The sequence below is a fragment of the Cydia pomonella genome, chromosome 2 (assembly GCF_033807575.1).
Source record: "Cydia pomonella isolate Wapato2018A chromosome 2, ilCydPomo1, whole genome shotgun sequence".
NCBI lineage: Eukaryota > Metazoa > Arthropoda > Insecta > Lepidoptera > Tortricidae > Cydia > Cydia pomonella.
The window spans coordinates 31646324-31667958 of NC_084704.1; the positions used below are offsets into that span (position 1 = coordinate 31646324).

A 21635-nucleotide genomic window follows, 5' to 3' on the forward strand; every position below is an offset into this window, starting at 1 on the left:
CATTTTGGTATCACATAAGACCATCCAGTCTGTAGACTGTAAAAAGAAAAATCGACCAAGAACATGTCGGGCCATGCTCAGTGTAGGGTTCCGGTACCCCACGTTACAATACACTGAACGGGAGCTATTAGTACGTATCATGTAGTTACGTTACAAACAAGAAGGTGTAGTCGCAGCGCTTTGTAAGTTTTTTTATTAAGGGAAGGCAAGGGTTATTTATACGTCATAATGTCATAGAAGTTTAACGTTTAAAATAACACTTGAATGTAGTACAGTCTGTGCTAAAAAAAATGGCTACAGAGTTTTCTTGGTCTACCTCTATCTGCAATCCCGGGCACGCAGAACACTGTCTCAAGAACACAGTCTTGGTCACGCTTTTAAGTACAAACATCTTATATTCTGTAATGTGTGCTTTGATGATAATGATTGTATCCTGTTATCCCTCATCAGGGACATACGGCTTTCAGAAGGCATTTCCATTTTAAAGGCTGCTTGTAATGTGTTCTTTATCTGAGTAAACTGTAATTTTTCTTTCTTCTGTTGCAAGTTTCCAATACGTATAATTAAAATACCTGGTAAAGTATTGTTACATAGTCATCATCATCATCATCATCCTGTCCTGGCCAGTTTCAGCCACGGCGACTGGCGGCCCGATTCTAAGAATGATTAAGACACGTTTATGTTCATGAAAAATCTTTAAAAGATCGATAACTAAACGACATGTGAGAATTGACGTTTATTTCGATTCCGCTGTGATCCCAATATGATTTATCTACGATATTTCTAACATCAAAGTGATATTGGTTGCCCGAATCGAGCTGCTTCTGTCAATTGTACGACATACAAACGATATCTAAATGAGAACTTATCTAAACCAGTACTTATCGTTATCGTATCTCATTCTTCGAATCGGCCTGTGGGTCTGTGCTAGCTGTCGAGAGCGACGATTGTGAGCTCTCAGGTGGCTGACATAGCCTATTTTTGCAGTGAATGTACGAGTTGTACGACCACACTCACCGCAGGTCGGCACCCCTCCGACAAAATACACAACGTGTTGGTTGTCAAGCCAGGATTTCCAAACTTTCCACTTCAAAAGTGCTACCTAGATGTCAAATTACAATCAGTAGTAACTATTTTGAGAGTTAAGTTTATTATTGTTAATTTTAATGGCTTCCTTGTACTAAAGTCAAATCAAAGTGACCAGTGTTACTGGGCAGAAGTTTTAAGAGGGGCCGTAACGCCGGGAAAGTAGAAGAAAACAAAAGTTATGACCCACCGCGCGAAACTTGCGGGCGGAAGATTAAGGTCGGTTTATATCTACAGAGATTGAGCGTGCCAGACACGTGTACATTTTTAGGGTCCCGTAGTCAACCAGGAACCCTTATAGTTTCTCCATGCCCTTCTGACTGTTCGGCCGCGGCTTTGCTCAGTGATCGTTAGTGCTTGAAAGCTGCAATTTGGCATGTATACATAAATCATGCATGGCGACAGAACGGTGAAATAAAAACTACATTTTCTTTTAGGGACATAGGTGTATTTCGAATACTTGTTATTTTAATATCCGGATATGCGGATAAAACGAATAATTCGAATATTTACTTTTTATTTAAAAAGCTCACACGAATGTTATGAATAGTGTAATGTAATAAAATTTTACGTATATAAAGTCTGCGTAACAGCAAGTGTTAAGGTATTTTTAGGCGTTCTACCTTTTTGCCGATCTTTTTCCGAATTTCACTTGGAAATAACTTTTTGCCGATGCTTTACTATAAAAATCAACCTTCGGGAATTAATCTTTATGAGAAGAGGTAGGTATACAACATTTGATTAGTCAGGCGCGACGACGACGCACTTAAAAAAAACGTTGTAAAATGTCCTTTGAAGATGATATGCAAACATACAGTCGGTAGCCGTGAGGTTAGGTTAGAGTTATGTTTTTAAGAGTTATTGTGTTAAGTTGCGACGTTATAATTAAAAAAAGAATTCGCAATGATTTCTTACACAACCTTTAATTATTTGATTGGATGGTTTTCGGAACTGGTGACACAAACTGTATTTGTAACAGTATATGGGTTATAGAGATTCTACAATCCTCCGATTAATTTTGTTTATCTGCGATACGATTTTATTTACTAAATAACTTTAGTTATTCGAGAGATATTTGGCTCTATTTCATGTAAATTTGACTACCATGGATTTTAATGCCAATCAATACCTTCAATAAATTGGCGTCTTATTGACATAAGGCTCAGAAAGTGGTTTGGATGATATTTAGAGAATTGAATATTGCTTCTTACTGTTTAGACAGTCTCATCTTGTTGAGATATTTAGTGCATTTAAGGTCAATCAAGCTTTTCATTGCAGATTTATTCAAAAGCAAAATGCTTTATTGCCTCAGCGACCCAAAAAGGGAGGCCTCTGACAAACACCACTCAGCCCTGTTCTGCGCCACTCCCCGTCAGGTGGGCAATCCGAGGGCGAACAGGTCTATTCGGGCTTCGTCACTACAGCAGTACCTGGAACCAATGCCGGATTTAGAAATGTGGAGGCCTCGGGCAATAAAGGAGTGGAGGCCCCCTGGCCCCAAATTATTTTCCAAATAAAATGGAAAATTTTCCGTAGTCTCTATTGTGGGGGGCCTCTCTTTTGTGGAGGCCCCGGGGCTGTAGCCCCGGTTGCCCTCCCCTAAATCCAGCCCTGCCTGGGACGACCAGATAGACGTTCCCCACCCGGGTGCCCTACATATGCTCTTCTCACAGCTCGAGCCCCTCCCATCCTCTCCAGGTGACCGAGCCAGCGAGGTGGTGTTGCTTTAAACTCGCCAATTGTATTGGGTGCCTCAACCAGCTTCTCTAGCACCCTATTTTAAATACAAAATGCTAAAACCTTGTTATTAAATATCTGCTAAACTACTTCATCTACTTCGGCAGTTCAATATTTATCGAAGTTCTCCTCCGCTGGATCCATACAAGAGTTCTGCTTTTGCCAACATAACGATATTTTTTGTCATAAATGGTATTCGAATTATTCGTTTTATCCGGATATCAACTTAATAATTATCCGGATAGTAAATTGTACGGATAAACGGATAATACGGTTGTCCGGATATCCGGAATGCAAGCCCTATGCCTATTCGAAAATAATCGCTCCGAAAAAAAAATTTCTTCTCCCCTCAAAATTTTGAACCATTTGTCTAAAAAATATAAGAACAATCGTAAAACTAATGCTTCAATAAAAACTACAGCGAACATAATCGGTGCAGCCGTTTTGAGTTATTGCAAAATATCTTCTCTCCTTAGTAAAAAGACGTAGGTACAAAGCGCTGCGAAGGTACTCCCTTATGTTTATAATGTATATGATACTTACTAATATCCCCCGGTTAGCCTATTCTAACAGAATAGTAACTACGGAACCCTATACGGAGTATGGCCCGACATGCTCTTGGCCGATTTTTTTTTCTATACAGTAGTCTAACGACATATATGAATACGTTAAAATACACTGTATAGAAGAATATTATTTTGTCTGCGATGACGACACGTGTATGGCAAATTCAATTTCTGTAGAAATAAACTGGGCTATAACCACGAAAATGGAAGTTTGTCAATTGCGGGCATTTTTCTCTGTCACTCTAATTACGTCTTAGTGAGAGTAAAAGAGAAAGATCCCCGCAATCTCCGAATTTCGGTTTTCGCTGTAGTCCCCCTGACCTTTAACCCGTCGCACGGGTTTTTTCCCTTATATCTCAATTACTCTGAAAATATACTCCTGTTTAACATTTTGCTCGTCTAAAATTATACTGATATGATATGCAGGGTAACGACATATAGCCTGTCAGATCTTTAAGATCAAGTTCGCCATAGATTTATAATGGCGTAAGTACTTGATCTTAACTTGCTATCTAACGCATAAATGCGTCCCTTGGACTGGCGTAACGCTGGGCCATCGTGTAGTGGAGCTCCTAGAGGAGCTGAAAATCACCACACGGCTCTCTACAATATGTCAAATACGCGCACTCAGCTTCTTTAGTAATATCATGCGGTCTAAAAAGAATGACATCTTTGGTCAAATGGATGGCAAGCGTGCGCAAGGAAGAGCACCCACGAGTTGGTCTGATGCTGTGAAGAGGGTGGTTGGCGGCAACAGTGCGTGTGTCATATGGCTTATGACCGCACAATATGGGGACGGAGCATACATGGTCGCGATCCTCAGCAGCGAGGGGCCGAGGAAGAAGAGTTTTATTATTAAAAAGGTGTTTCAAAAAGGCACCAGTTTTCTGTATACTCTTAATTCAAAATCTAGTCTTAGTAAAGCTTAATCTTTTTATTTTATACTTAAGAGGAAGTCCCTATTTTCCCCTCTGGATATTGACATTTTGGAAAATATTTTTAAATATTTTGATGTATAGCGTGAGCTATGCCCATACGTTTGACATTTTTCGATTTTTTATTATTATAAAAATTTGGGGCAAAAATAGATTCATACAAAATTTTAAATGCTCCTAAGTCTTTATGGCATATGTCGTCGGTAGTTGGGATTTATACCCCTACCCTCAGGCAGTCTGTAATTATAGATTAAACTGTTAACGTGAGCTCCGTGTTTCAATATCGTTTCCTAGCCTAAATACCACAGTCTTATAATGGTGGTGGTATCTTATATATGTAGGTATATTTAAAATGTATATTTGCGTAAGTATAGTATCATAGTAGTCTCGACTTGTGTCTATTCCCATATCAACTCTTTACAATCCTGCACCAAACTATTTCTGTTAGCCCAATGGTTGACTGGTAGAGAATGCCTCAAGGCGTCCGCCATTTGTACTCTTTTTGTAAATTTGTGCAATTAATTAAATAAATAATAATAATGGCCAGAATTCTAGAAAAAGCTATGGTTGTTTTACAAAATATTTTCTATAATGTTAATATCCAAAGAGGAAAATGAGGACAACGTTTGTATGAAAAGGCGATTTTGCGCGTGTCCTCCACTTTCGTCTTATATAAATAAATAAATATATAATATTATTTATATTACACAAATTGACTAAGTTCCACAGTAAGCTCAATAAGGCTTGTGTTGAGGGTACTTGACAACGATATACATAATATATACATATTAATAAATACTTAAATACATAGAAAACACCCATGACTTAGGAACAAATATCCATGCTCATCACACGTATAAATGCCCTTACCAGGATTTGAACCAGGGACCATCAGCTTCGTAGGCAGGGTCACTACCCACTAGGCCAAACCGGGCGTCATGCGTACCATGACTTGCGATTGGATAAGGATGCGGCTTTAATGCGGGTGTATGTGCGGTGGATTGCCTTTCATAACTATCGAAGTAATTTAATTATCAATATTTTTGACATGTTATTATAATATTTTTTGTTTTGATATGACTTTATACTGTGTATCCACTACTGCATGGATTTTTCCTTATGAGTAATAAAGATATTGAGTATTGAAGTGATCGAACAGACAATCATGGTATGGACTGCGCCAAGGTTTGGGTTTCATTTGTCCGCGTGTTATTAGGTACCTACAGAAAGAATGATCACGATGGCTTTCGTTAGATCAGTACTGAACGTGACACCTTCAGACCAATTTGAACGTAAACTGACATCAGTACCCCTTGTGTACATTTATTCGATATCGTGACGTGACGTACGCGTTTTGCGTTAAGTCTCATTTTGTATGGGATTTTGAGTTTCCAAAAGGTCCCGCTTGGCGCGCTGTTTCTAAATCCCATACAAAATGAGACTTAACGCAAACGCGTACGTCACGTCACGATATCGAATAAATTTACACTAGGGGTTCTGAATGATATTGGAATACTGTTATTTAGTTATCCTGCTTCTTACCCGCGCCAATACGTGGACAAGTATGAGCGAAATGCACCATAACAAAATACCATGATTCCAGAACCTTTCTGAGGGCCTACCGCGAACCCCGTTCGATGAGTTGCCTTGCTTCTCTGTCGCACTTGTAAATTCGTACGTAAGTTTGACAGGAAGGCACATCGATCGTGAGAGCACCTCTGATGTCAGTGTACAGCGTACGATCGAATTGGCCTGTTTCTCATGAATATTGCCGGCGGATAAGACGAAAGCCACTAGCTTTTACTCGCGCTATCGACATGATGATAATGATTGATATTTAAACTCCTATGACCTGCCTCGGGCCTCAAACTATCTCCATTACCGAATTTCATCTAAATCAGTTGAGCAGTTTACGCGTAAAGAGGTAACAGACAGCTGTCAGTTACTTTCATGTTGACGTCTAAAAGTGCCCATATATAGAGCATATTTGCTGAATAAATGTTTGAGTTTTACAGCTTCAAAAGTGATGAAGGGGCAATTTAAAACCACAGGTCAGTTTATATTGATGTAATGATTTAATTCCCAGTTTTTTTACACAACTTCTTTAAATAGCTCTCTAAGTTTAGGACTTTTGTCCATAGGTACATTTTATGTTATTTCTACTATATGTAATTAAAATAAAAGTTTCTATGTCACCAAAGTATGTTTCTATAAAATATAAATTGATAGGCATTTTTTTATTTTTTTTTCGCGTCCTTATTTACATTCAGCGGGACGTTCTTAAACAGCATCTATTTTATTTAACCATTCGGCTGGACAGACTATTTAAATAGTAACATGTCTAGGCACTATGTTTTAAAACTGTTTTTATAAAATACCATGCTCTAAACAAGAAATAAATTTAGACCTCAAAAGAACCTAGTCAAACATTTAGGTATATTGTAACTGCTAGTAACATTTAGATTTTAATTCAGTAAATGCCTAACTATTTACATTTTGCACATGTTTATTGTAATACTTTACAGATAGCTACTTATTTGTTATCAACTTATCAATCGGGATAATTGCATCTCCGGGGCAAATGCGTATTCCTACCATAAAAAGATTACATTCAATTTCCTGTTGGTACGCATGTACCCCCATCCTCAATGTCTAAATCATGCAATGAACACCTACAATTGTCATTATTTTTCAGCTCTTGACTTCTAAAAATATTTTATAGAATATGAAGAACAAATATTTGCCCCGTGGACACAATTAACTCGGTTGACCTTACCTATATTTGGAGTCACAAGGGATCGTTAGTATACATACTAACTCCATTATTTTTGAACCGTTTTCAAAGTTAATACTTTGATTGGAACATCGCACTAATTTCAAAAGCAAATCGGCAACATTTACTTTTCTAGAAATCCCCTGAACAAATAGTTTGTTTTTATTATTATTATTCGTTTAATTATTTGTGAAACTAATATACTAACGATCCTTGAAATCGAATGACCATCCTTTAATACTGGAAAGTAAATATATAAACAGATATGTTTTAGTTTACAAAGATAGCTACGTCCACATACTGTACGAAAGTAGGAGCGTACCTACATAAAAACCGAACGTTTTCCGCGTCTTTCAAGAACGACAAAGAAGTTTTTTTTAGTAAAAAAGCTAATTTGCTCGAATAGAAACGAGGACGCAATATTATACTCTATTGATTCAATAAAAGGTCTTAGAGACCTGGTAATGTAAAGCCGTAAAGCTAACGATATCACTCATCCTCCCCTCTTCAGAGAACATTCTTACACAGATAGATACGAACTATGTGTTAATGTTTTTGCTTTGCAAAATATTTAGTGGTATTGTCTAGACATTGTAAGTTGAATGAATTAGCACTCGTGTAAAAGTATAAAGAATCTACTTATTCTACCCTCAACATTAGGCCAAGAAATGTCAGATTTAAAAACTGTTCAATACGATTTAAAACAAGACAAGATTTCTTATAGAGATCTATATAAAATACAGTAGCAATTATTTTAATTCCCTCCAAAAGAGCTCAGGAGGTAACTATGTCTCTCTTTTTTTCCAGAACCCTCGATTAGCTCCAGATATAATAGCGCAGATATTCTACAAACATCATTAATAACATATTTTGTATTTCTATCTAAATAATAATAAGTCTTAAATATAATCAGTACAGGTATTTACAAATGCACACTTGTGCGAATTGATTAGCTGCCACTCGAAGGAGCAACTTTTCGTCGACATCCTTTAGCGCATAATTATACCATCGACAATTTAATGGAGATTATAGTCACATTTTGTACGATTATTAACACCCATATTACACGTTATTTAGTTAGCTATATTGTAGTAAATAATCGAAAAATTATTTGACTACTCAGAAGATGATACATAGGTCTTTGATATTTCGCCAGAAGTGGACAACAGGACATGTTTTACTAATTATAATATTCCAATAAGATGCCTTTTAAGTAATGGATATGACCAAACTCTAAGATTTTTTTGTCGTTTTGATCGTAGGCCCGGGACTCTCCGTCCAGGTCGTTGCAATAGATACCTATTAAGCTACAAATTACTCAGTCTCATAATTGTTGGCGATAGTCAGGAGAATTTCTTTAAGTTGGTATGCGGTGCTTGAGGCCTCGCAGCTCCATGACCAGATCGGAGTCTCCCGCCACGAAACGCTTGTTAATTTTTCGCGATTTTGTCGTGTCCTGTGGGCAAAATAACATGACTTAGTTCTAGGTTAAACAAATTCTATACCTTAATATAATACGTCTAAAAAGGTTTTTTTCTTAAGATTGCATTAAGACGGTGTTGTCTAGCGTCGCATAGGTCATTGCAGCTCTGAGAGTTGCGCGAATGACCCGGCCTCCGGGCTCGGGCCGTGTCACCCGCCACCCCCGGCCCGGCCGGCTATTTTTAGACTCGGGGGTTTACCGTTTCACCGAGTTGGAAAACAAGTGACATCATTCCGATTCTAAAGCTAAAACACTAAAAAATATGATCAATTCCACTCACCTCAGATTGTGTGTACATTGACTCCTTTTCTTTCTGCAAAAGTTTCGCGAGTCTGCCGTAGAATGCAGACGCCCTTTTGTTTTCGTCACTCTTGTGTTTGTAGGAGTTCGCCGGCCGGGGCACCATGATCTCCGCCTGTCCAACCTTCGCCGTGGTTGTCGTCACAGGCGCGGTGGTAGTGACGCTTCTCTTGTTGCCACCGTCCCAGTTGATGAAGCCTTCGTCGTTAGGGTAGTCATCTTCTTCTTCTTCAATTTTAGGAACTGTTTTCGGAACGTGGTAGAGTGGTTTGCCCGCCAACGCCTTGAGTTCACGAACATCTTCATCTTCGACGTCCCGCTCTTCGTAGTCGACTGTGGGGAAGGCCGCTCGGGCGTTTTCGCGCCGCCTTTGGGCATCCTGGGCCATTTGTGTGAGGATCAAGTTGTCCAGGAAAGCCGCACTCACATCGTCCACGTCATTGGGACGCCAGTGAGGAGAGGCATCACTTTCAAACCATGTTTCTTGTCCGATCGGGAGAGCAGCGAACCTTTCCTCTTGCCGCTTCGGGGCCTCATTTGTGAAATGTCCATATGGGTCATAGAAGTACGGATAAGGAACTTGCCCATATACCTCAGGCGCGTTTGCAGTGGGATTATCGTAATAGTATTGTACTTTCGGTGCGTAATAGTAATCATCGTCTTGATATTCATGGGATGGCTGCGGATACATAGGCCATCCCGTATAGGCTCCACATTGCACGGTAAAACAACCAACCACGAAAGCCCACAATCTATAAAGAAAGAAAATATTGAAGTAATAGCACCTATTGCCAATTATTCACGAAGTTAAAATCGTCAAAATGGTCATGAAAATTTTAAATCTCACAATTAGTACTTTTGTTTTTATTTTGGAAAAATTACAATTTATGCGTTTTATAAATGAATCGGATATCCACCCACCTTATATTCGGGATCGGCATGTTGCACTTTTTATCACTTTTCGTTGTTACTTGGTTCGCGAGTAGGGCACGACTATGCGAGGCGGGAGCTCCGGGGGGCTTTATAAGCATCGCGCCCACGCGTGCCGCCCACACTCTCAATGAACCTCCGCCCTGCCCCTTCCCTGTACGTACCCGTGTCTCCCCGGGGGTCGTGTCGCCCCCATCTCCCCAACTCCACTCTGCTATCGATCGCGCCCGCAGATTATTATTCATCTCGCTAAATTGTGACACTGTTTTTTTTTCTCACCAGACACATTCTATACAATATTGGCATAGGCTAGTGCTATGCCAAATTAGATGTCAGATTTATTGGTACTGCTATTGAAGAGAAAATAATGTCTGGTTCGTGTGGCGGGGCGCTATGGAAAATTTATATGTTAAGAAAGGTGACTTGATCAGCTCGATTTTTTAGGTAGGTACTGTAAGGATATGAAGGAAGTAAGTACTGTTAAGGCAGTTGCATGATAATAAATGTTTGGCGTAGTGGTTTTCAAACTGGTGGTAGCAGTATAGATTGACTACACCGCTCTCACAGAGGCCGTGATTATAAGCTTTAGATGGTGATGCCCACATAGCACTTACTTATTCAAATTATCTCCCTGGATAATGAAGATGGGCGTTCAAACAATATTTGAATTATTAAATGCCAAAGTTCACCAAGGAAATTTCTAGTATTATTTGATATAAAACAGACAGGGGTAACATTCTAGTTAGTTAACTGCCAGTATAGTGAGTCACTCCTAGTATAAAGCAGCGAAATCCACCTCATTGATGAGGGTTATGGTACGCTCTTACGTTGTTTAGGCGTAATCTTATTTTCCACTTGCTTGGAGCAACTTGACGTTCATTGTTGTGCGGGTTCGGTGAAGTTATCAGATCTCTTGTAGAGCCAAGCTTCTAACTCTGCAAGCCCTAACTTTACAAACTCTACACCTTAGTCAAAAAATGTGGGTTGGCCGTTTCGCTACCGTCACATGGGCGTAAGGTGAAAAAGAGCTCTGATAACTTTTTGACAGTGCGAGCCTTATGGTTTCGTCTTGGCAACATTTTACATGAAAATGGTTTATCTGGTATAATCCAAACCAAAGTTATGTGGGTTAAAAAACGACGAAGCGCTTCGAGAAAAGGTAGGTGGGCCCTTGTGTTTCGCTTTGCCTGTCTTGGCAGGGGCACTACCGTGAGACTACCGTAAGAAATAAACAAAATGGGAAATTCATTTCCCTTACAAAATTACGAGAAGTTTCTGAAATTATTCCATGTGAAAATTTCGCAATTTTAAAAACTTTCCGAGGGCACGTCAGTAGGTCAGACCATCTTGGCTTGCCATTAAGTCGGATGCCATTTACTTTGCCAATGACAAAGCTCCTTAAAGGATAGCTCCTTTAAAATGGCGTTTTTTAGGGTTCCGTAACCAAAGGGTAAAACGGGCCCCTATTTTTCAAAAGACTCCACTGTCCGTCTGTATCTCATGAACCGTGATAGCTAGACAGTTGAAATTTTCACCGATGATGTATTTCTGTTGCCGCTATAACAAAAAAAATACTAAAAAGTTCGGAACCCTCGGTGGACGAGTCCGACTCGCACTTGGCCGGTTCTTTTTAAATATTAAGATCAATAACAACTGTTATCGGAACGAAGTTAAGCGAATTTACAGTTATGATCCGTTTCTAAATTGTTTCTACTACTCGTGCATCTTTTGTTTTTCTGCGAGTACCTAGACGATTCTTTTGCACACTCATGCAAGGTAAAGATAAATGACTGTTAGTAATACTTTAATTGCGCTTTTGCCTACGGCGACCAGTGGGCGTCGCAAACAATTTCCACCGTCGGTTTTTCTACACTACGATTAACAAACCTCTCTCAAGTGGACATCAGCCAGTCCCCAGTACTATTTGAAGGCAGGATTTGTAACAACTGATGCGTATTCAAAGACCAACTCATATTAGTCTTCTTCAAATGCTTGTGAATAAAAATCTCGTACGTTGTACCCAACGGACCATAAATTTTCCTTTCAATAGTAAATTAATAAAAAAAACAATATAGACGATATCATTGTTTTGACGGCTTTGTACACAGCCAAGCTATAGTCTGAAAATAGCGAAATCTAAGAGGGTGTGACTTATGGCCCTGATGCTATATTGGTTTTGTCTTTGCGTGGGCGGGCGCGAGGTCTTATAGGTGTGTAACCCTTCAAGTTATTACTAAAAGTGACTTAGTATGTAATGTTATGCTGTACAACTATTTTGGCAATAAATAATAAAATTATTAATCTGCCCCGCTCGAGTCAAATGCTCATTTAATAATGTTATTAGTACGATAGATGTTTTTATTTTCATCGCAAGATATATGCATTTTAGGCCACTTTTGGCCTAAAATGGTAATCGATTTCAATACGAGTATTTACTTTATTCAGCGCGAATCACTACACATTGGTGTATCACTGGTAGATTCTCTGCAGAGCATTTTCGGTACATAACGGGAAACCCATGTTACTGTCTACGATGTAGGTAGCGCTACGATCGTAGCTTACCGCTCTTTAAATATATGGATTCAAAATGGCGTCAGTGATGATACGAGGGTCGTTTAATAAGTTTAAAAATAACTTTTTATAAAACCTTTTTTTGGTAAATGATATTAACACTGGCTGGCACAATCTTTCTAACGATAAATCTCGAAAATTCTGCAAGAAAAAACAACAAATTGACACTTTAACCATTGCTTAACTGTGATCACATAGAAAATTGTACCAACTATGGAAAAATCAGAATTTTGTGCCGTTATTATACACTTTTTTATAAAGGGTTGCAGTGCTGCCACAATAAAAACTGAACTTGATTATGTTCAGGCACTAACGCACCAACGTTGCAAACTATTTATAACTGGTTAAATGATTTTAAACCAGGTCGGTCAAGCACATCTGATGCTCCACGCTCTGGTTGCCCAATCGAAGTCACTACCGAGGATGTTGTTGAAGAAGTTCATAATATGGTAATCAAAATAATCGAAATCGAAATAGCTGACAAGATAGGCATCTCCACTGAGCGTGTACATAAAATTCTGCACAAAGATTTGGCTATGACTAAGCTTTCTGCACGATGGATGCCTCGTTTGTTGACTATCGAACAAAAACGCGAACGAAAGCGAATTTCAAAGCTGTGTTTGGATATGATGAAACGTAATCCTCGGAATTTTTTGGTACGATTTGTCACTGTGGACGAAACTTGGGTCCACCATCATACGCCAGAAATAAACCAACAGTCCAAACAATGGATGGCTGCTGGTGAACGTACCCCAAAGAAAGCAAAGACGGTTTTGTCGGCTGGGAAGGTGATGGCAACAGTTTTCTGGGATGGCGAAGGAATTATCATGATCGACGACTTAAAAAAGGGGAAGACTATCACTGGCCGTTATAACGCAGACTTAGTGGACCGTTTTAAAGCCGAATTGTTGGAAAAACGACCAAAATTATCCCCCACGAAAGTTTATGCCCCAGTGCACACCTCAACTATAGCAATGGCAAAAATTCACGAATTAGGCTTCGAGCTGGTTCCTCATGCTTCGTATTCACTGGACTTAGCTCCGTGTGATTATTATCTATTTCCAAATTTGAAAAGATGGCTTGGAGGACAAAAAAAATTGACGAATGAGGACTGTATCGCAGGCGTGAACGGTTTTATATATCTCTTCTCTCCTATATTCGTGGGTGTCCTATGTGGACAACTATGGATCAAAATGAATTTATATTTATTCGTTACGTGTGCATCGAATGGCACAGCTCGTGTGCAAAATATTTATATTTAAATCGATACAAAAAACAAAAAGAACATTGCTACTGATATAACATAATCTAATAAACTTATTAAACTATGTTAAGACGAAAGACCCGCGTGAAATCGCCTTTTCATACAAACGTAGTTCCCATTTTCCTCCCAGGATATTAACATTATTCAAAATATTTTGACACAATTTGTTATGTTTCGACTACAGCTTAAAAAAATCACACGTAGGGGTCGTTTGATTTTTTTTTCGAATTTTCAATTATTAATAGAGTTAAGACTAAAAAGGCAAACGTAATAATACGTAACATAGAAATTGGTAATATACATCAAATTATGTAAAAATATTTTCCATAATGTCAATATCCAGAGAGGAAAATAGGGACTACATTTGTATGGAGAAGCGGGCGGTCCCTTTCCTCTTAAGGCGAAGGGCAAGCTCTTTCTATACAAACTTTGTGCGCGTTTTTCTTCGTTTGTGTTTGCGCTACAGTTATTATTTTTGGTAAATATGCTTATTTTTCTGTTAGCTAAGGCTTGATGTATTATTTTTTTTTTTTTGTATTTTTGTATCTTTTTTTTAATAAAGAAAAAATTCTATATCAAGTTCTGCGTATATCCAATATATACAAGCAAAAAACGAAATTAAATGCTATAGTGCCAAAACTAACGAATAAAACTTGCACAAGGTTTGTATGGAGAATGCCTTGCCCTACCCTGCGCCGTAATGCATTCAATCAAGTCATCATTATCACTCACATGTGCTACTTTAGCTCCACGAAAAGGAAGAAATGTAAAATTGGTGTGCTAAATTAGAACAGAGTCAATTTAAGAGGGAAGAATAGCTTTACAATCCTAGCGAAATAACGGTATTTTTTCTTTGAAATTCCATTTCGGGAGAAAATGTTTTCCATTAACTAAATCTTAACAAATCACTTTAATTTTGATGTCGATCGCTTCAGCATAATATATTCTAGGTTTATAGGTTACGCTCTGAAATAAAACTTTTGCAAATTTTGAAAAAAAAAGGAAAACCTATAAACCTAGGTAGGTTTATAGGTTTTCCTTTTTTTGTTTTGTAGGTAGGCATGAATGCCTATTCATGCTGTCAATAACATACTAGAAAATAACCGATTTGCAAAACCAAAGTGATTCCATAAGTGTTCCGTGAACAAAGTTTTGTACGGAAGACTAATAATGAAGAATGGAATATATTTAGAAGTGAGTGTTAGTATTTCCTTCCTCACCACTTAGATGGTTGGCACTCGTCAACTGTGCGTTTCTCCAGAAATTTCCTGCATCGTACAGCTAAACTGTGGAATAAACTGTTGCCTGCGATATTTCCGGACCGATACGACCTTCAAGAAAAGAGCGTACTCTCATCTTAAAGGTCGACAACGCACTTACAACCCCTCTGGTGTTCATGGGCGGCGGTAATCGCTTACCATCAGGTGATCCGTCTGCTCGTTTGCCTCCTATTTGTTTGTATCATAAAAAAAGTGGAAAACGTTTTCTCTTTTAGTATGGCGATCACATGGTATATATAACATTATATTTTGCAGTATTTTAATAAATGGTACCTTACATGAAAACGACTTTAAATAGAAGTCAAGAAAACTTTTCATATCCTTTTTTAGGGTTGAATTTTGAATTTTGAATCAATAAAGCCGAGAAAGTCGTACAATAAAATCTAAAATTTTTTTTTAGAGTACTTCTCCTACACGTAAAGTGGGGGTGAATTTTTTTTTGCTGCAACCCTACAGTGTGGGATATCGTTGGAAAGGTCTCTCAAAACTAATAGGGGTCTTCAACAAACATTTTTTGATAAATTGAATATCTTCGGAGATAAACGCTCCGAAAGACAAAAAATGTGCTCCCCCCCTCTAACTTTTGAACCATAGGTCCAAAAAATATGAAAAAAATTTTGGAAGTAGAGCTTAAAAAAAGATATTAAACGAAAACTATAGCGGATATGATCAGTTTAGCTGTTTTTGAGTTATCGCAAAAAGTTTCCCCTTCATAGTAAAAAGACGTACATCCACAGTTCATCCCTTGGTTGTTCAATCTACTATACTTTAAGCTCCAGTTTAGCTTATTGTGATGGAGGAGTAACTACGGAATCCTACTCTGAGCATGGCCCAACATGCTCTTGGCCGATTTTATTTAGTTTTCATTAACCGAACAAGAAAGGTAAATTATAATTATATCTAAAAATAATCATCATGTGCATTTAACTGACGAGATGTTAAACACTTTCTGTCATGTCAACAATTGTGACGTCTGCAACAAAATGGTACCACATTGTTGGTTGTTAATAAGGTTGATTTAATTTTGAAGCTTTATGGCGTCTTACTGAAAACCGACAATTTGTTATCTCAAATGTCATTGTCAACGTGTCTTTTGATTTATCAACGTGAAATGGCCAGTTAAGTGTTAGGTAAAAGTGGTTCTAGAATCTGTTCAATGAGGTCAAATTGAATTATTTCATTAACAGGGTATTTACATAGCAAATTTGTTTTCCAATTTTCTTCAAAAAATCATAATAAAAACCTATAATGTTTCATACTTAAATATACTCCAGAAGCCGAGTACCAGCTATAAAAATATTGGTACCTAACTGATTTGTATACACCTTATATAAGAATTAACGATATTTTCCAAATTATCGTCCCAACGGCGCCAGTCGGTCATTGCCCCGATGTTTGCTTTCTCAACCTGACGATGCGTTCGCCTGCCGAATTGCACCCTGCACCTACCCTACCCCCTCCGATGCGACCTACCCCATGGAGAACACTGGCTTCAGCTACCGCGATATCTGTGTGCCCGGGCGGTAAGTTATGTAATGTCTTAGTTATTGACTTTTGGATATTTAGATACATATTGATTTTAGATAAGTATTTAAGTATCTCGAAAGATACAGGATGAATAGAGCTCATAAAGGGTCAGTTAAATTTGGCGATTTTAGTACATACGAGTAGTAATAATCAGATTTTTTATGACTTTTCTCTTTGTTTCGAGAAACTTTTAGCCATAGTAAGTATATATTTATTTTACTATTGCATTGATTATTATTATTATTTTACAGTACATATGGTGCTACTTTACCGCACTAGTGCGAAAATTAGTATATTACGTTACTATGTCGAACATTTAAAGGGCCATATGTACTGTAAAACGTTGTACGATACACGTGCGAATAGGTAATTCGCAACTCGTGTCGATTTAAAACACTCCCTTCGGTCGTGTTTTAATTTATCGCCACTCGTTTCGAATTTCCTATTTTTCGCACTTGTATCGTAATGTACTAAACCACGCATCAATGATTATATCTTTATAGTTCAATAAATCATAATATTTTTTTTAAATAATTAATTTAAGCGGTGGTGGCCGAGTGGATATGACGTTCGACTTTCAATTCGGAGGTCGCAGGTTCAAATCCTGGCTCGTTCCAATGAGTTTTTCGGAACTTATGTAATTTGATATTTAAGCACTAGATTTTCGGTGAAGGAAAACATCGTGACGAAACCTGCATACATCTGCGATGATATTCAAAGGTGTATGTGAAGATTGTGAAGTCCCCAATCCGCATTTTGCTAGCATGGGGACTATAGCCCAAACCCTCTCGCGCATGAGAGGAGGCCTGTGCCCAGCAGTGGGACGTATATAGGCTGAATTATTATTATTATATTAAATAGTAAATATAACACCTATTTTTGCCAGTCGCTTAGGAGTCAATTTAAAGACACCAGTTTAATGTTATATTAAACTTACACACTTGTACATTGTTACAGAGAAGTGGTTTCTGTTGGTCGCATACTTCCTAAACTATACTGTAAATACAATACCCTATCTCAACTACATATTATGTTACAAAGTGTTATCGAAACTTGTGAAGGAAATTGGATCGTGAATATTGTGATACAGTTGATACAGTCAGCAGTAATGGATAAGCGGGGCAGGTGTGTGATCCATAAATACGCCCTTATTTTCTAAACAGTTAAGTTGTACATAGATTATATTGAATACCCGACACGTTTAGCTCTTGCTGCTGCTAACTGTGTAGTATTTGTATATTTAATAGATAATATATCATACTTCACAATAATACTTACATTAAAATAATATTAAGCTATTTGACATATTAAAATTATTTATATTATTCTGTAATTTAGTGTAGTTTTAGGATATTTTTTTTATAATTTTAGGATAGTTATTGCTCGCTGTAATTTTATCTCTTTGTGCATGTTTATTTTGGATGGCATTCTTATATTGTCTCTCTATCTATCTATCTCATTCCAAATCCCATGAGCTCTCTCATGAGTAGTATCTCTATTTTTCACCATTTTGTCGGCTAGACTAACTGGTGAGGTATAGAAAAGGCATGTTACATGCAGGGCGTTTATTTAGTCACCTGCGATAATGAGCGGGCTGAATATATAGGTCATATTTAGTAACTTTTACTATGGGACAAATCCCGAAATCGCGAAAAAATATCTCCCATAGAAAATGTCCAGGCCAGAGAGCCAAAATGTATGAAGCAACCAAATTTTTTTTTTGCGATTTCGGGGTTGGCCCCATACTAAATGCTCAGTATGACCTATATACTTATTCACCCCGTAAATTATCGCAGGGGACTAAATAAACACCATGTATTTAGTTTGTCTTAGGTTGTAAAATTAAAATAATTTATAATCTAATAAGTGTATAAATCTTTTTGTTTCTTACTCGCCGTATAAATTTACCTCATTACGACCTCGGTAGTTAAAAAATCTGGGCTCCCTTAAATTCTACAAAAACAACATCCTTAAAATGTTTGTTACAATATCCCTTTAATCTCTAAACTTCCGGATACGGTCTTCATCTAAAATATGTATACAATTTCCGCTTTATTATGACGGAACACGGTGCAAAACTGTATACGTGCATTTGGCGTTTACAAAAGCCGCCGGTAGTCAAACTGCGTCCAAGGATTGTTTTGCGGGCAGACAAGGCCGTGTATTCTTATTGCTAGCATCGTGGCTGTTTATATGACCATCCCGTGTAATATGAGCTCCTGGTCCGCTACAATAATGCGTAATACTCGACCTACTTACACTGGTACTAGGCTTTAAATCCTTTGGAATGCCCAGGATAAGGCTCACAGTAAGGTCGCGTTCAAGGATGACATTAATACGAAACAAGAGAGACTTTATCACCGCGCAAACTCTGATGAAGTGTATTGTTTAACGACCTTCGTCTGGGATAATTTTACTGTGGATGAACAAGGGTATGCGTATAATATCCGCTGATCATGTTAACCTTGGGGTATTAAAGGGCTTTTGGCCTTACTGATCGATATGCCTCTATGTATCAAAGTAATTAAAATAATCCCATCAAAAACAATACTTGTCAAAAAAACCAAGTCTCGCAACTCAGTTGTTCTGCGGTAAAAAGTTGTGAGATCCATGTAATACCAAGTCGGTTATTAATTTATTCAGTCTCTACTTAAGCGACTTTCTGTCTTAATACGTCCAGTCTCTAAGACCACGATCGTGGTCCATAACAATTGAAAATCAATTGTGTCTGGAATCTCCGTACTCGAAGCATTAAGTTGTTACGTAATAATTAACAGCATCTTATAGTGACGCATATCAATATTAAAATTCTTTAATGTTTTATATAAATATATTGAGACTTGGCCATCGCACTAAATAATTGAATTTACATGTGTTTTCAGGCGATTGAATTTACACGTGTTTTCAGGCGATGGCCAAGTCTCAATATATTTATATAAAACATTAAAGAATTTTAATATTGATATGCGTCACTATAAGATGCTGTTAATTATTACGTAACAACTTAATGCTTCGAGTACGGAGATTCCAGACACAATTGATTTTCAATTGTTATGGACCACGATCGTGGTCTTAGAGACTGGACGTATTAAGACAGAAAGTCGCTTAAGTAGAGACTGAATAAATTAATAACCGACTTGGTATTACATGGATCTCACAACTTTTTACCGCAGAACAACTGAGTTGCGAGACTTGGTTTTTTTGACAAGTATTGTTTTTGATGGGATCTCATTTCTTTTTGTATTTTGTAGACAGTTCTACTTTTTTCCTTTTCGGTACCTTCTACTTATTGTATATATGTATATCTACCAGCAACGAATTTTCTTAAAGCCCTCTCTCTGACTTATGAACTTTTTTTCATGACGGGAATACTCATTTTTTGCTCGATTTGGCAGGGGCACTACCATACGCCTATATTTATATGGGACTAGCTTAAACCCGCGGCTTCGCACGCAATAATAATAACTGCCGTAAAACATAAATAAAACATCGTTACGAATAAAGCCAATATTGAAAAATTTAACTGAAGACTTGGCTGTATGGGCTTAATTTTCTTTGCGGTCTTTTCTAGATTTTTTAGTTTTTCCTTGATTCATACACCAAACACTACTTATATTCCAAATTTGAAGCTTCTAGGTCTGCTAGAAGTGCCTTAGAATTTTGATGATCGGTGAGTCAGTGAGTGACAAAATTAAGAAATTTGACCCGTTATAATTCTTAAAATACTGGTACAAATTGAATGAAATTTAAAATATATCGTGTCTTTACAATGCCTGCATGGTTACTGAAAATTTCAGTCTTCTAGTTTTATCCACAACGAAGTTACAGGGGGTCGAAAATGGTCTGAATTGCTTCGAGAAAAGGATGGTACGGCCGTGATGCTTTTTTGCTCGACTTGGTGGGGGCACTGCCGTGCCCCCAGATCACTGATAGTTATCTCTACACCATAAATATACCCCGCAACTTTGTGTATTACTCAATAAGTCAATACATAATTTCCCGTTATTAAATAATAAGCTGTGATTGGTCGATAAGTTTGACAAGGCAGGAGGGTTAAACAAATTTTACCACCGAGTGAAACACAAAAGTTTTCACCACACCTGCGGAAGGAAAAAACGAACTGTAAAATATCAAACAAAATCAAATCCAAATGAACGTTATTAGTATTACATATTTATCAATTAAAATCATGGTTTAAAAGTCCATTCTACCAGCCAATATAAGGAAACAACTCATCTTGCATCAGATTACTTTGTCCCACATGTGGATAAATTGCAACTTTCTCATCAGTTTTTTAACAATCAAGAATGCCTTTACCAGTTGGTGTGGTGAGTACAGTTAAGTCGCTTGGGGCACAATCAAATTTCCGTGGAGCCATTTTGGAGCTATAGTCACACTTTATTATTCTAGTTAGTTGGCTCATACTTAGGTTGGTACGTTTTTCTTTTATTAATATTATATGAAAATAAAAAGCCTACCACTGTACGAGGCCTATTTTTCTACTGACTCCTAACGCGATCCTTTGAATGTGAACTACTGAACTGGTTTCAGCAAATTGGGTGTCGAATTTACGTAAAATGGGCCAATAATCTGATACTGAATCTAACGTCATGCCGTAGCTGATATTTCAGAGGGCATTTATTTTGTGATACCTAGTATTTTAAGAGGATAGGCCGCCTTTTCATAAAAACGTAGTCCTCATTTTATTCTCTGGATATTAACATTATTAAAAATATTTCGATGGTTGATATTTTTAAATCTTTAACTATTATTAATGAGCATTTAAAATTCTGTATGAAATCTGTATTTCGTTCCTAATTTTTATACAAAAAAAATCGAAAAGAATCGACTATGGTTAATATAATAAATAAATAAATAAATATTATAGGACATTATGACACAAATTGACTAAGTCCCACGGTAAGCTCAATAAGGCTTGTGTTGAGGGTACTTAGACAACGATATATATAATATATAAATATTTATAAATACTTAAATACACATCAAAAGATGTAAAAACATTTTCCAAAATGTAAATCTAGAGAAGAAAATAGAAGAAGAAGAAGAAAAGAAACGTAGTCCCCACGTTTGTATGGAGAAGCGGCCGTGGCCTATCCTCTTTAAGTCTTAAAATAAAGGCGATCATAATTTATGGGCATTCGCAGAAAACTTGTAGGCACTCG

General features: G+C 37.5%; 1 protein-coding gene across 1 annotated transcript; it reads right to left on the bottom strand.

Annotated features, from left to right (window-relative positions):
- Positions 1-7279: 7279 nt before the first annotated feature.
- LOC133515360 (uncharacterized) lies at positions 7280-10154 on the bottom strand. The gene is made up of 3 exons (XM_061847889.1): positions 9802-10154; positions 8861-9632; positions 7280-8553 (listed from the first exon to the last, which is right to left on the bottom strand). Exons 1-3 carry the CDS (start codon positions 10053-10055, stop codon positions 8455-8457), a joined length of 1125 nt encoding a protein of 374 aa, XP_061703873.1. The 5' UTR covers positions 10056-10154; the 3' UTR covers positions 7280-8454.
- Between the last annotated feature and the right edge of the window lie 11481 nt (positions 10155-21635).

Bases quoted from the DNA above. Each gene is read 5' to 3' on its own strand.
- LOC133515360 (XM_061847889.1), bottom strand. From the start codon at position 10,055: ATGAATAATAATCTGCGGGCGCGATCGATAGCAGAGTGGAGTTGGGGA. The intron at 9,633-9,801 runs GTGGGTGGATAT...CTTTCTTTATAG, and splicing joins ATGCCGATCCCGAATATAAG to ATTGTGGGCTTTCGTGGTTG. The intron at 8,554-8,860 runs GTGAGTGGAATT...TTTTGCCCACAG, and splicing joins CAATGTACACACAATCTGAG to GACACGACAAAATCGCGAAA.